The sequence below is a fragment of the Bufo bufo genome, chromosome 3 (assembly GCF_905171765.1).
Source record: "Bufo bufo chromosome 3, aBufBuf1.1, whole genome shotgun sequence".
Lineage (NCBI taxonomy): Eukaryota > Metazoa > Chordata > Amphibia > Anura > Bufonidae > Bufo > Bufo bufo.
The window spans coordinates 657,403,533-657,420,336 of record NC_053391.1 but is presented as its reverse complement, the minus strand read 5'-3'; the positions used below and the strand labels follow the sequence as shown (position 1 = coordinate 657,420,336).

The 16,804-nt window shown below is 43.7% G+C and overlaps 1 protein-coding gene across 1 annotated transcript in view; it reads left to right on the top strand.

The window, feature by feature from the left end:
* The window catches only part of ARHGAP42 (Rho GTPase activating protein 42), a 323,239-nt gene that overhangs the window by 264,974 nt on the left and 41,461 nt on the right, over positions 1-16,804 (top strand). The window contains exons 7-8 of the mRNA XM_040426303.1: positions 7,729-7,833; positions 9,153-9,282. Coding sequence (XP_040282237.1) covers positions 7,729-7,833; positions 9,153-9,282 — 235 coding nt within the window. The remainder of the gene's footprint in view (positions 1-7,728; positions 7,834-9,152; positions 9,283-16,804) is intronic.

The following is a 16,804-nucleotide window of genomic DNA, read 5'->3' as shown; positions in this document are numbered from 1 at the left end:
TGTGGGAGATTTAAAGGGGTTTCCCATTTGGGCTAAGTCCCCGCCTCGGGGGCCGGCATCTTCACTTCCCGCAGGCAGCTGCAGCTGTCCCCGCGTCAACATCTGGTATGCTGCGAGTCATGTGGCCACCCCGCCATGCATCACGTGAGCCTTAGACATGATACATAGGGAACACATCACTGCTGCAGCCAGCCATTGGCTGCAGTGTCGTCATGACCAGTCGTTGATGCAGGGAGACCTGAGAGCTACTGGGGAGCAAAAGAGCTGTAATCCAGTGGCGGGGACCAGGTAAGTGTGATCCCCTTTGCATGGGTTCCCCCCCTCCCTGGGGATGAACAACCCTTTTAAAGCAACACTGCAGGCAAAACTTGTGATTGTAATATGCCTAGTGAAGGGCGGAGCATGACAAAGAGATTCGAAGAACATGAAGGCGAGAACCCCTGTGTCATGCTCCACCCCCTCATACCCTGTACTAGCTATAACACGATGGATCAGTGTCTCTTTAAATTCCCTGCCACTGTTCTATTTCTAGAAGTCAGGCATCATTCCCAGACATTGTGCCAGCGTCTCAGCACTGCAGTGACAGAATGCAGTCTTAGACAGGTATTATGCAGTAACTTGAAGGAAAAAAAACAGTAAAGGCTACTTCACACTCATCAGTTTTAGGCATATATTTAAAGGGAACCTGTCACCATGAAAATGCAATCTGCAGCATGTTATAGAGCAGGAGGAGCTGAGCAGATTGATGTATAGTTTTATCGGAAATGATTCAGTAAAACTTCTAATTTATGCATTCATATGTCCCTGCTCATTCCGGGCTGTGAAGTCCAGGAGGCGGAGCTATCAGTGATTGGCAGCCTTCCCTCTAGGTCTGTGTATACAGAGAGAGCTGTCAATCACTGATAGGACCGCCTCCTGGACTTCAAAGCCCAGAACGAGCAGGAATTTACATGAATGCAGCTCAGACACCACGTTCATCATGACAGGCTCCCTTTAACATGCTTTTTTTCCCAGGCATTTCTCCCCCACCATTCCACTTTTGGCACTTTCCGATTCCCCAACGTTTTCTACTGCTTGCAGGAAACGTGACTGCTCAGCCAATCATTGGCCACGGCAGTGTCCCTTCATGTCCTTTATCAGGGGGTGTGTCCTTTCATGCCCTTTCTCGGGGGAGTCCTTTCATGTCCTTTCTAATGGGATATGCCCTGTATAAGTAAGCTTCTAACAGAAGATCTCTTTGATGACAGTTGAAGGATTGAACTGAGTGTGTGCGTCCACCTTACAGAGGGGGACAGAGAGACGAGAGAAAGAGCAAACAGCAGGTGGCGCTGTGCAGATACATTTTATTGACAGTAACTATGATACATTTTTAATTACATGCAATTGCAAAAGTATTCAGATCCAGTTGCTGGTGTGAAACATTTTGTATATTTTTCTCGAGACAACCCCTGCCTTAGGAAATGATTACTTATACATTTAACCTAGAATAGTCATCTTCATATCAGTAAGCGTAAATGGGACTTTGATACACATTCCACATTCGGACCCCCTAAGCGTGCAAAACTGTCCAGAAATTCCTGGACAGTACATAAAAAGATAGACTTTTCCCTTTTTTTTTTTTATGTCGGGGGGGGGGGGGGGGGGGGGGTCTGGTGTTACTTGAGTAGGGAAAAATTCAGGTTGGGAATTCTGGCGCCCCCTCAGGTTGATAGGGAGAATTACCTTTGTGCATTAACCTAACTAGACAATGTGGATCTGTTTCAGTAGCACAGAGCAAAGTTTCTCTGCTATTCCTATTCATGTTTGCAAAAAATTCATATAACTTCAGCCACCACTAGAGGGCAGAAGGCTGTAAACCCCTCTTTTCTTAGGACTCTTAAGTTGTAAACATTCCTCTGTTATTCCTGCTGGAAATGAATAACCGATAACTGGGTGTTAACAGTTGTGGCCGTCACTGTCCAGTCAGTGCTGACAGTTCCAGACTCCGTATGGACAGTCCCTTTTGACAGGGAAATGGTAACATTTTTAGGAGGAATAGCAGAGGAATGGCACAAGGCAGAAAAGATGCTCCAGGGTTATTATAATATAGGGAATACTACTTGAACCTATACAGGGTTAACTGGGACCTGCCATGATCCCGAGAACAAGACTGTTCTAGTTTTGTCGATGAAACAATCACAGCTCCATGACACAATTAATAATTTCATCCCGAGGACGTTGCAGAAGTCTTCACGCCTCCAGTTCACGTCTTCTGCCGCAGTTCTCGGCTTGTTCCTCGGCGATGTAATTAGGTCTTTGTTGAGAAATACTTTTCTATAATTGGTTTTGGTTATGCTTTACCTTTACGTTTTAATTTCTCCCTTCTAATTGTCAACATTTATCAGTAAGAAAAGCCGTTTTTTGACACGGCACTTGTGTATGTAGATGTGTAGTTATACGATGACAGGTAATGAATTGCTGGAAAGTAATTGAACCCATTGAAATAGCTGCACACAGTCTAATCCAACCCTGGTGTGACAGTGCCCTCTAGTGGTCAGAAGCTGGAAGCGCATGATGCTTTTTATTCCTAGACATCACCTTTCAGACATCATTTTGAAAAATAAATTGTCATAAAAGTGACAATCCCATTCAATAAAATACACACTCTTTATGTGAATGCCTAACCCTTGGTGACACTAGACGGAATGGGGGTAAATATAAAGCTAGGCACCAGCTGAATGTGCAGCACATCACATGGTGCAAGGAGAGATAAGCAGCCGCCAGACACCGCAGGTACCAATGTGTCTCCAGTCTGTAGTTCTCCTGGCGGCATCTCTCAGGCAATTACCCCCCAGCCCCCATAGAGACCCAACTATATCAATGTTAACCCACCAGCTATATAATAAATATAGGGCATGTTATTTTTCGGTCTAACATTTGTTGCTGATTATTTTAATAATCAAGTATTGTGGCTGTTTTTGGAGTTCAGCTTCATTGAAGGGAATGGAGATCAGCTGCACAATACCACTCACAACCTGTGAACAGGGGTGGCTCTGTTACTGGAAGAAAACAGCCATGTTTTTCTAATTCTGCACAACCCTATAATACGGCTTTGTAGAAGCATGTGCCTGAGCTGTAAACCCCTTCATAAATAATAAATCTGACTTCCATCTGTCACCACTAGGGGGAACTAAGGAGCTTACTGCATACTGTATTATTAATGAGACACATTTACTAAAGACTGGAGTTTCATACTACAGTCTTAGGCCTCCTGCACACGGCCGTTTTTCCCCCCCGTTTACTAGCCGTTTTTTGCGTTCCGTATACGGTCCGTATACGGAACCATTCATTTCAAAGGTACTGCATCCGTATGTCTTCCGTTTCCGTTCTGTTTTTTGCTGAACCATCTATTGAAAATGTTATGCCCAGCCCAATTTTATCTATGTAATTACTGTATACTGTATAGGCCATACGGAAAAACGGAACGGAAAAACGGAACAGAAACGGAAACACAACGGAAACAAAAAACGGAACAACGGATCCGTGAAAAATGGACCGCAAAACACTGAAAAAGCCATACGGTCGTGTGCAATAGGCCTTAGTGCAAAGGCCGCCAGATTAAGCTATGGCCAATTTATTATGAGACATTTCTCATACATTTCTTGCATCTTGTGCTACCCGTGCTGCCATAGATTTCTGGTGTAAATTATTGTAAATATGCCGGGACAAGGTGACCACACGCTCTTCTTCTAAGCTCCACCCACATAAAATAATGTGAGCAGAGAAAAATATTTAAAGTTACCATTTTTGGGCGCATTTCACAAAAAAATTTCAACTTTTGCACATCAGAAAAGCAGCTTACCACTTTGGTGTACAATCAGTATGCAGTCAGCTCCCCCTAGTGGTGACTGCAGATAGCCAGAAATGTTATCATTTACAGTTTATCAGACTGTACAAGGGAGCACAGAATATACAAATTCTGAGAGCAGGAGTCCGCCCTTCTGGGAACCCCATAACCCGTGATTGCTCCAAAGTGGACGAAACCTTTCAATCCCCTTCGTCAGGATTTCTAATATGTGCGATACAAATGCACCCTGTGAAAACCAAGCAGATCCTGAAGATTTACATGTCAGCGGCTTTACCGGCAGAGGAGAGGAGTGTGAACAACAAAAATAATTGAGATTAGATGTAGCAGAGCTGAACTTGTGATTGAAACATTACTCTATGGCAGGGATCAGCAACCTCCGGCACTCCAGCTGAAACTACAACTCCCAGAATCCTCCTTTCACTTCTAAGGGAGTTACAAGAGCAGCCAAGTAAGCGTGCATGCTGGGAGTTGTAGTTTTACAGTAGCTGGAGTGCCGATCCCATGTGCCCCATTTTCTGCTTTAAAAAAGCTAGAAATTTTTGCATTCCAAAAATGTGCAACTTTTTGCCATTTTTTACTTTTCTTGCCATTTTTTCTAAATGGTCTCAGTTTATTGAGAGGGGCTTGGGCTTCGCTACCTTAAAAATTTACCATAATTTATACCAAAAATTGGCGTCAATTTTGGCACAAATAGATGACAATTTGCTGTTCTGGTGCGCAGACAACCCACCGATGCTCCAAATTTATTAAGAGGCGAACATTTTACGCCTACGTCTTTTTAGATTAAGGCCGGATTATGAAACGTCGGTTTTAATAAATGGAATGTTTACCTACAGTCCTATCATATGGTAACTAGAAGATTTATGTTGAATGACCAACTCGGCTCTGCTACATCGGTCAGGGGAATCTTGCGTATAAGGCTTATTATCATGGCAGGACTGGAAGGATTTCTATAATATATCATATAATATACTCTCCGCCATGTGCTTCGAGCAGGTCAGGTTTGGCATAGTGTTGTTTTTCGCGGCTGTGTGAAGCTTTCACCGTCGTTGACCTTCCGTACCTTTTTTACATATAATAGGGACCCTAAGGACCCGCTCTGTGATGTGTATGTTGGAAATTAGATTGCCGGTGAACACAAGTATCGCTCGCCCTGCCCGAACATTTTCCGCGCTGGAGTTGCACGTGTTTCAGATCTGGAGCGTGCGGCCCCGACATCGCCTTAGGAGATTGCGCTCGCCCCATGTGAAGACTCCGGTAATAAACTAGGTTGTGCGCCCTAGTAAGAGGTTAAACAAACTCCCTCCTAATCTGTCCTGTTGGGAAATGTGGGGGATAATAGCATCGCTTCTGGTTGATGGATTTTAGAGTCCGCGGATAATCAATGCAGTGTAAGGCTGTAGTCTGTGTTCTGCTGCCATCTAGTGGAGGATCAGAGGCTTAATGAGGTGAGATAGGAGCCAAGTGCATCGCATGGACGGCCTGTCATCAAACTAAAAATCTGCATCACCTAGAAATGAACGAAAATCTGTTCATGGAACTGGAAAAGAAACCCGCACCATGAACGCATACAGGGACAGGCCAGTACGTACGCTAGCTCTGATTTATTTGTCATGACCCTTTTAGATAGGACATTGAGGGGGTCGTGCCAAATAATAGAGTCAGTGCTAGTGTATGCAGCAGCCTTGGCCTGTCGCTATCTATATATTTTTTTTGAGCATGTAGTGAATTTTCACAAAGCTAGTTTCAAATGTACAGTAGTTGTGATACAGCTGCATTTTAAAGGGCATCTGTCAGCAGTTCTGTACCTATGACACTGGCTGACCTTTTACATGTGCGCTTGGCAGCTGAAGGCATCTGTGTTGGTCCCATGTTCATATGTGCCCGCATTGCTGAGGAAAAAATGATGTTTTTATATATGCAAATGAGCCTCTAGGAGCAACGGGGGCGTTACCATTACACCTAGAGGCTCTGCTCTCTCTGCAACTGCTGTGTCCTCTGCACTTTGATTGACAGGACCAGGCAAGGAAAACGTCATCACGCCTCCCTGATTCTGTCAATCAAAGTGGAGAGGGTGCAGCAGTTGCAGAGCCTCTAGGAGTAATGGCAACACCCCCGTTGCTCCTAGAGGCTAATTTGCATATATTAAAAACATCATTTTTCTCAGCAATGCGGGCACATATGAACATGGGGCCAACACTGATGTCTTCAGCTGCCAAGTGCACATGTAACAGGTCAGCCAGTTTCATAGGTACAAAACTGCTGACAGATGCTCTTTAATGTCCATATTACAGCTGTAAGGAACCCCCTGATTCCACTGAATGTAACTCTGGGAGTTCTCTATAGATAAAGTGAAGCTGGGTCCCTGATTGGAGAGTGGAAAGCTTCTGCTAAGGCTATGTTCACATGGCATTTTTGTTATGTGAACATCCATAGGCCCCATATACCAGGTGGAGGCCAATAGAGTGTTCTTTTGGCCTTCTTTAGGTTTTTATGTGTCGACATTCCTGTTTTTTTTTTTCATGTGTATGATAGGACAGACCTAATTTTTTTTTTTTTTTTTTTAGAGGCGCTGTCACCGCACCTGACATGGCCTGCATTCCCCATGTAATAACAATTCCGGAGCATCTATTCTTATGACTCTATGTTGTGTCATTATTAATGAATGACCAGCAGTCCGTAATAAAGGCCCATCTGGGTGCTTCAGTGTCAGAAACCATCAGTGCTCCCAGTGTCAGAGGGTGCAATGACACACCCAGCTGAAGGTGTGTCCTTGCACCCTCTGACACTGGCAGCACTGATTGGGCTAGTGTGGTGGAGCCTAACTGGGATCATGTCTGCTCACTGAGAAATGCAGCGCTAAGCTGTGTATGTGTAAATCCAGTCTCTGTGTCTGTCTCTCTTCCATTCTCCAGCAGCCCCTCCCTTCTTTTCCGCTCTCAGTAGAGTTCTATGTAATCTGACTGATCCTTCAGTGAGCAGGCAGCCCGATTTCATCGAAGACAGACTTGAGCAGTGAATTGAGAATGAAGTTCCTTTTACTCGGACCTACTGAACAGGCAGTCTTCGAGAATGAATCATCTGTTCCCAATAATTGCCTGGTCACTCGTCCCCATACAGATTAATTGTTTGTGGCCAGCAGATTGCAGTTTACATAGGACCATGCGTTGGCTTGTTCATCGGGTTATTGGCAGCATCTTTACGCAGGTCGGTTATTGGGAAGGAGCATTTGTTTCCGAAGGGCAGTCTATCTAAAAGGGCGTTTAGTGAAGGAGGACAGAAGAGGAGAAGGAAGCATCTTTCTCTGATAAGATATAGTACAAAGTTTCTTAGATTATATTTACAGTATACATTATATTTCTTATATATATATATAAATATTATATTTCTTATGTTCGACACTCTCCTTCTCGCTGAAACACTCCTTCCCCTTCTCCTCTTGACAAATGCATGTTGTTCTCCAGAGCAGCACCGCGACGACTCCCAGATAACCAATATGTCCTCCACCGGCTGAAGACTCCAGATATTTATGGCTCACAATTACAGGCCTAACAAAATCTTCTAATTTACCCACTGAGCGCTAGAAGTCATTTATCTGAGGATATCTACTGAGGTGAAATGTTGAATTATAATCCTCGTTTTTCTTTGAAATTGAATTCATGCATTAAAGGACAGTTTCCTTGTTTAATAAATAGCCTGGACCTCGTCCTTATGGTGAAGTCATATTTAACTGATCCTTGAAGGAGCGTGCCTTTAAAACGAATGATGCGCCATTAATTGCAGGTGGTTGCTTATCTGAGGTAAATCTGCAGCTCATGGTGTTGACTTTTCTAGGACTGGATTATTCATGGCTTGTTTTTTTTTCTCGCTTACCTCCGCAGCTTTTGGCGTTCCTCCAGGGCCTCTTTACCTTCTACCATGAGGGATATGAGCTGGCAAGAGAATTTACACCCTATAAGGAGCAGCTACAGTTCAATTTACAAAACGTAAGCAGCAGCTCGGCTTATTACTGAGCCGCATGAGTAATTGAATTCTTGTCATTTATCTGGAAGCACATAATTTGTCCTTAGAAGGGTTGTCCCATTAATACAGCTTATTCAATGAATAGAGGATGTGTCTCATCGGCAAGAGTCCATCCGCTGTGGCCCCTGCTGATCATGAGAATAATGGTGTGTTCTCTCTGGTTCAATGGATTGGCAGACACCATGTGTGTCCGCCGATCCATTCAACTCTATGGGACTGCAGGAGATAGCCGAATACAAGAGTTCGGCCACCTGTGGCAGCCCCATGGTGGTGAATGGAGTAGCAATGCTCATGCGTCTCCACCACTCCATTCAAATAGGGGAACATTGGCCCCTATTTATGTGATTGAGAGGTTGGACCCCAGCCAATCGAACATTTATTCTTTATCCTGGAATAACTACATTAAAGGGATATTCCAAGATGTTGATATTGATGGCCTAGCCCCTAGGCAGACAGCCTTCAAGGTAGACCATCTTCTAGGTAGACCATCTTCAAGGCAGATCATCTTTAAGGCAGACCATTTTTAAGGCAGACTATCTTCAAGGTAGACCATCAAATTCAGACTGGTGTAGATCTGAGGCTCCTCATCCCACTGATCAGCTGTTACCTTTTAGTGCCAGAAGTTGGGTCTGGAACTACACAGCTCTGTCCATTGTGGACTGGATGGCCCTGGTTACTGCGGTAGTACAGTAACCAGCTCTACTTCATGATGGTCGGAGCTATGTATCTTCCAGGGCCGACTTCCAGAGCTATAAGGTAACAGCTGATCAGTGGGGGTGTGGGGTATTGGACCCACATCAATCTGATATTGATGGCCTACCCTGATACAACGCTATCAATATAATAATCCACGACAGCCTCATAATTCCTAACCAACCATCCAACATGGCTCCTCCCAAACATTGTGGGGAGGGGTGCAGTATTGGTCTCCCACACATCTGATATTAATGGCCTGTCCTGAGATGACTATGCTTTGCTTAGTGCAGGAACTGAAGGGCCCTTGCCTGACCCTATGTTTCTTTCTTTGAACTTTGTGTCATCCCCACCCCTCAGGTTCTTTGCTAAGCATAACACAGCACATCCCTGTTGCCTGCATTCCTTTAACACTTTGTTTGATGGTCAGGGTTTATCAGCCTCATTGGTCCTGATGTCCGTCACTAAGAGCCTCTATAGCAGATTCCACCATATTTGATGGGAATGCTGCACTATTTTTCTTGTTGGTCAACCCACCAGACCCCATGGTAAGTTGTAAACCTTCAAGAAAACCTACTTTCTTTTACAGACCCGCAATAACTTTGAAAGCACCCGGCAGGAGATGGACCGTTTAATGCAGAGGATGAAGTCTGCAGACCAGGACTATCGACCGCCCAGCCAGTGGACAATGGAGGGTTATTTATATGTCCAGGAGAAGAGTAAGTCTTCATCTCTGTTATCACATTTATGTCTCTCGTCTCTCAAACATTGTGCTTGTGGTTTACAGTAATCCTGTTTGACCTGTGATATCCGAGAAAATGTGTCCTCTGAGGAGCTGACCCATGTATTTCACGAATAATTATCCTTCTTTGAAATTGTAATGCGGAGATGCTAAGCATTCCTGAATCTTCATTGTGTCGGTTCCCTTGGCCTCTGCTGCGTCGTTCTGAATTGCTCTTTGTCTCGTTAACATGTTTACGAATGTGAGCTTCTAGAAAACAGTGTGCTCCAGGCAAAACATGCTCACTGTGTCATGCCTAGTACAGGGCCCGAGGGGGTGGAACATGACACAGGAATTCAAAGAACACCAATGAGACAATCCAGGGGTCATGCTCTGTCCCCTCAGGCTCTGCTATAGCGGTTATGGCAGCCATATTATTTGACACCAAGCATTCTCAGAAAGAATTAATAATTAGAATACGGACGTAGTAAAGTTAACACACATGCTTTATGAGACGTGTAAGGCTACTTTCACATTAGCGTTTTTTGCGGATTCCTCATGGATCTGCAAAAACGCATCCGTTACAATAATACAACCGCATGCATCCGTCATGAACGGATCCGGTTGTATTATGTCTTCTATAGCCATGACAGATCTGTCATGAACATCATTGAAAGTCAATGGGGGACGGATCCGTTTTCTATTGTGTCAGAGAAAACGGATCCGTCCCCATTGACTTACATTGTGTGCCAGGACGGATCCGTCTTGCTCCGCACCACATTGCAGACAAGCAGCGTTTTGGTGTCCGCCTCCAGAGCAGAATGGAGACTGAACGGAGGCAACCTGATGCATTCTGAGTGGATCCTTTTCCATTCAGAATGCATTAGGGCAAAACTGATCCGTTTTGGATCGCGTCTGAGAGCCCTGAACGGATCTCACCAACGGAAAGCCAAAGCGCTAGTGTGAAAGTAGGCTTATCTAAACTAAATGGGTTAAGCAAACACCTTCAATTGCTTTTCAATGGCTTTTGTTTCAAGATAACGCGATGAGTTAGGAAATTTGAGTTGAGTTTGTGTGTTAACCCTGCTACATCTGTAGGTTGGTACTGAAAAATATTAAAGGGGTCATCCCATGACTAATGTAAAATTTTTATATCAGACATCATATAGTATAGGACAATCTCTTTCTAGCAAAGCTAGAACCAGCCCTGTACCTCACATGAATGTAGAGATCTCCCCATCCCTATCGCAGCTCAGGAGGCAGTTGAAGGATGAAACTGAGCATGTGCGGCCTTCTCAGTGAGCAGGACAAAGAAATAAGATAAAAAAAACAGCAGGTGGCGCTATACAGATAAATTTTATTGAATAACTCAGTGGCTGTATTAAATTTTTAATGACATGCAATTACAAAAGTATTCAGAGACGGGTGCTGGTTTGAAAAATGTGCAATATTTTTCTTGGGACAACCCTTTAAAGTATCAACAAAATATTATTTTAAAGGAGTCTACCTCAAAGTTACACTCTAAGTAGCACAAAACCAAAATGTGAAACTATCCTTCATGTTCCCATCAAAGCCATTAAATAAGGGAGAATTTAGGGGGAGATTTATCAAAACTGGTGTAAAGGAAAGCTTGCTTAGTTGCCCACAGCAACCAATCAGATTCCAACTTTTATTTTTCAGAGCTGTTTTGCAAAATGAAAGGTGGAATCTGACTGGTTGCTATGGACAAATAAGACAGTTCTACTTTACACCAGTTTGATAAATCTTTCCCTTAATTTTTTACAGTTCTCATAAAGGCTATGTTTGAATTGAAGCCAGCGTGAATTTGGCTTCCACTAACTCTCCATGATCAACTGTTATCACTGGGAAAATTGTGCCAATTCAAATGCATGAATGGAACAAGTCTGGTAGAATGGGAGCTGCACTCACTAAACCCTCTTCATCCTGACGCAGTACCCCAAGAACAGGGTCAATGCATAGAAATAACTAATGTACAGTTAAATTGTTAAGCTAAATGATCTAAATTTATTGTATTTCTTTACCTTATAACATTGTATGGATAGTTTAGGGTCAACAACCTTGGATGATCCTCTTATGTTGCCAGGAGGTGGACTTGGGTCCACCTCCTGATTAGTTAGTCAGTCTAAGCTTAGCTGCACTACAGTGAAGAGCTATATGTGCAAGCTCTTCAGAGCTAAGCCAGAGCTCAGATAACCTTCATCTCTGAGACATCTGCAGCCAAGGAAACAACTTTATCATCAAAAGTGCTTCAAAGAAAAGGAAATGAGAAGGTCCAGAATCTACAAGGCCGTGTACTGGGGTCTTTCAGCAAGATATTGTGCACAGTTATGATAGAGAGACCTTTCTTCCTGCTAAAGGGTCAGAAATGCATGGTCAGAGAAGTATGATAAAGCAGCAGATGACCGAGGACTAGGTGCACAGCCCAGCCAAGCCTCTTGGAGCCGAGTCGGCACAGTGGCAGTGGCCAGTATCAGGTGTGGGGCAGACGGAATGGGACTGTCCTGCCAATGGAGTGCTAAGACTGAATGGCTGTGCTGTTCCCATTCCTCCTGTCTGCAAAAGTGTGATGACATAGCTTGGGGTGGTTAGAAATACTGAGATGATTGCCTAAAGAGTTCAGTAAAATTGAGTCTTGCTATTCTTCCTTTCAGGCCGCATTGTCACAAACATCTACAGTATGTACCAATCTTAAATCCTAAGCTACATGTGTGACAGTGATTGCACAGAAGCTTGAGGATGGCTCATATTGACTGCCACCATCCACCACTAATGGCCACGATTGGAGAATACTCTGATCCTGGCCATCTAAGCCCTTAAGCATCGCAATCAATGCTGATGATTGTGCAGACGAAGGAGGGGTGTCCCATTGTCATGTCCTTTTTTCCTAACTTGGTACCCAAGCCTAGTTTTACACTAGCGTTAGGCCCCCTGCACACGGCCGTTTTTTTTCCCCGTTTACTGGCCGTTTTTTGCGTTCCGTATACGGTCCTTATACGGAACCATTCATTTCAATGGGTCCGCAAAAAAAACGGAATGTCCTCCGTATGCATTCCGTTTCCGTATTTCCGTTTTTCCGTTCCGTTCTAACATAGAACATGTCCTATTATTGCCCGCAAATCACGTTCCGTGGCTCCATTCAAGTCAATGGGTCAGCAAAAAAAACGGAACACATACGGAAATGCACCCGTATGTCTTCCGTTTCTGTTCCGTTTTTTGCTGAACCATCTATTGAAAATGTTACGCCCAGCCCAATTTTATCTATGTAATTACTGTATACTGTACATGCCATACGGAAAAACGGAATGGAAAAACGGAACAAAAACGGAAACACAACGGAAACAAAAAACGGAACAACGGATCCGTGAAAAACGGACCGCAACGCAAAACACTGAAAAAGCCATACGGTTGTGTGCAATAGGCCTTAGGGAGATCCCTACCGGAACAGTCTGCCGGGTCGCTCTGGAACTGGCATTGCCAGAAGCTATATGAGCAGCGGTTTTAGTCCGTCCGATTCTCTGCATATTTGCCGGGTTGCAGCCGCTTCTCCACCGGTTCCCATTATAGTTAATGGGGTCAGACAGCATTCATGTAGTTTCCGGTATTGTCAAATTCAGAGAGACCCAGCTGGAACAGCCTGCCGAATCTCCTGAGCGCTCGTGTGAAACTAGCCCCACACCTTTTTTGAGCTGTATAATAAATGTATGCCCTGTCTTTATTTATTAACTTAAATTTATTAATTTAACTGAAACCCCATAAAAAGGCAAAAAAAAGGGAATAGCTTTTTATATGTATTCCCTCATGCTAAAAAGTTAATGTAAATGAAATGCTACTAGTATGTTTGCATGACAATGATTCCCTAAAAAATATACAACTCATCCTGCTGAGGTATTCCAGGATTTAAATAAGAAGATTGAGCAGCTCTCACCTGCTGCACCTGTGGTGAGCACGGTACCAGCCTGGACACGGCGGTAACAGCAAATCAACAATTCCAGGATTTGGTTCCTTTTTAATTAGCCCCCCTATTGTGTGGTAGCTAAAGAAAGAATTGTAATCAAGTGCTCTCCCATGATCTGGTCTGGCACCCTGGCTCCGTTCATTCATCTTCTAATTCTTGGCTTGTTTACTTCTGGCCAGGGTAGGGATGTGCAGCTTGGGGAAACATCCCTGACAAGGCCAGTCATTGGCTGCAGGAGCACAAGTCACCATATCCAGAAGTAAATTAGATGGGAGTGAAATTAAAAAGAGACCATGGAAACCATTTTGAAGAGGTTTTCAGAATACTGATAGGCCATCGATATTAGATCAGTGGTGGTCCAACTCTTGGGACCTCTACCAATCAGCTGTTTTAATGGGATCTGCTAAGCAGTCCTTTCCTGGACTATTTCTGGTGTATCAAATCGAGACAGGAAGTGAAGAGCAGCAGGGATCAGTATTGTTGGGACAGCAGCTGTGGGGGAAGAGTGAGTATTGGGTTCTTTTATGTTTTTAGGTCCTCTGAACTACTTCTGGAAGCCCCGTTAATGGTATATAAGATACGTTATAAAACTAATCTGCACAGAATGTTCAACAAAACACAAAATGATTTTCAAAAGCAGAGATTCACTTTAATACAATTGAGTAACTGAAGTTCTGAACCATCGATAATTGGGATTCTGATTGATGTTGGCCCCAGTTTTCGATCCTTTCTACGGTATCTTTTTTACTCTTACACAATATGCTTTGTAGGCTCTGGGGATTAGACAATATCAGTGGTGGCTTTAGCCTGTTCTTTGGTGCTTTTTGTATATCTCATTTACATTTACAAGCGATGCAATTACTATGTTTGGCGCCTCGGTTAATAGCTTACACCATGTTTGTGACTGCACGCATTGCTGGATTCTAAGCCTCGCCGTGAAACAGCTGTAACATTATTTCAATTAAAAATTAATCTTTCTCCGACATAAATGTTCTGAACCATACCCTAAAAGCCAGAGGATATAAAGGGAATCACACTTCACAGCTGCTTTCCTTGTGCTGAGCTGCCCAACCCCAGTGGTTATAGGATTCATAGACATCATAGACTTCTTTCATATACATGTGGGGCTTGTGTGCTAGAGCTGTTGCAGATAGATTCTGGCTTTAAGTCCAATATTGTTGCTCGCTATATCAAAGAGCTAGCTGAAACCATCACCATGGGTTTTGCAAAAACAGACGATGCAACAGCACTCTCCAAACATATATAATAACGTAAATATCATCGTAACTAACTGTAGAAGATGTACTAATGCCAATGCTGCGTTATAAATGTGAGATTCTTGGCAAATACATTTTGTACAAAACTATTTGTGCCTGTCCGCCAACGACAAGGCGATCTCTTCAGGACAGGAACCTAACACTAAATACTACATCTATTGGTACCATATTAGCCTCCATTAAATTGATGGAATGCAGGTTCCACATGCATGCTGAGCCCACTCTGTATTCCACCTCTCCTGATGCCAATACGGCCTCCAATAAATACAGCCTTATACTTGCAATAATTAAAATCAGCCTATAGGGAGGACAGGTTATTCAGGAGTGCATCACCAAGGGTTTTCATCCATGCAGTTCATGTAGTAGGGGGCTGGGTGCTCAATATTAGGTCTGGGATTGGGTGCTGAATACACAAAGTAATAGAGTTGGATGCTGTCTGTCAGCAATGGGGAGTCTTGCTGTGACTTCCCACTGAGAAGGTGTAGGTGGCTTTGCTCTGTTCATTGTATAATAGAGGTTGTCCAGCCTTTGCTATCTCAGAATAGGCCATCACTTGCTAATCAGCACCGGTCCGATAGGTTGTATCTCCGGAACTGGTACTAAACAGCTCCATCAGCCTTGTAGTGGTGGGAGCTCATTACTATAGTGCTGCTCCCACTGAAGTCAATGGGAGAAGCGTTTCAGTGGCAACCTCTGTCCACTAGACAGTTGACGGAGCTGTGTAGTTTCGGCACCAACTTCCATCGGTGGAGCTACAACCAAAAAACCTATTGACGGGTTCGAGGTATCAGACCCCCACCGTTTAGCTACTGATGGCCTAAGACTTAGTAAAGGCTGGACAACCCCTTTAATGAAAGAGGGTAGTGTTATTGTAACTACTTTAAGGGGCTGCTGTAACTTTTTGGATTTTTCTGACTATCGAAGAAGTAGAAAGGGACAGCTGTGACTAATAGAGAAGTTAGTCAGTGTGCATTGACTACTGAGAAATAGTCCATTTCTATTTTCACTACTTTTTTGATTACTTGGGGAGTAGAAGAGGGAACACTGTTTCTACTGGAAATATTTGAGGCTGCTGTAACTTTTGGGGAAGTGGGGGGCTGTTCTAATGAGCAAGTGGAAAAGGACTGCTGTGATAATCGGGGAAGTGGAGGGGACCTGCTATGACTGCTGGACAGGTTAGGGGGTCTGCTGTGACTACCGGAGATGAGGGGGTTCTGTTGTGAGTATTAGGTTATTAGAGTCATGCTGTGACTACTGGAGAAGTTGGTGCCTTCTAGTGTGCCTGTAGAAGAAGTGGAAAAAAGAGTGATGGAGACATCATTTTTCTACCTGAAAAGAAGGGAGGGGCAGTTCTGTAACTATTGTGGTACCCTATTCTAACTCTTGGGGTGGGGAGCAAGACCTGGCTCGCACATCCTCGTTTCATATCTTCCAGGTTGTGAATCTATATCTACAAGGTGTTGGCTCTCACACTAGACCTGGCTAGGATTTGTCCAGGCCTTCCTTATGACTATACTCACAAAAATTAGGTTTAGGGGACACTTTTCACAACTGACATTTTTTTTTTCATGTGGCCATTACACAAGCTACATAGTCATGTGCAGTGCACATTCGTAAAAGGTTTGCAATGCATCATTTTTAGAAGGACCTCGTGGCTCCTTACAGCAGCCAGAGCTGTCATACACTGTAGAAGGGTGAGATCTCGCAATGTAAGATGTGACATTTCTATTATTACCAAATAAGACGGCTCTGAAGGAAATGTCACACGCCTGTCATCCTTGCAGGGACTTATATCTTGATACCTATGTATTGTATGTTACTGCTGCCCTTTATTAAAATGATTTATTTCCAATACCTTAATATATAGGTCTTACTGGGTGTATGGGAATGGGCCATGGTAGTCCTGTGAACGTGATGCACGCCCAACAGAAAAGGTATATGACTGTAAAGGAGCGGTCATCTCCTGACAACACCTTCCAAGAATGTATACACAGAGGTTTTGGCAGCACTACTGATCCCATCATGGGGAAAACCATTAAAGGTGGTGGTGCACGCAGATGGGGATCCTGGCTAATGGTCCCAACGTCTAGGAAAATGTTAAGTGTGGAAAATCAGGTGGTGATTTATTCACAAATCAGCATGGTAAAAGCTTTGTGAATGAATCACCGCCGGATTTTCCACACTGGCGAGTGCTGCAGATTTTTTTTGCATTTTCCAAGAATGTAGCCATCTGGAAATTGGACCAAAACGGGTCCGTTTTTTTCTAA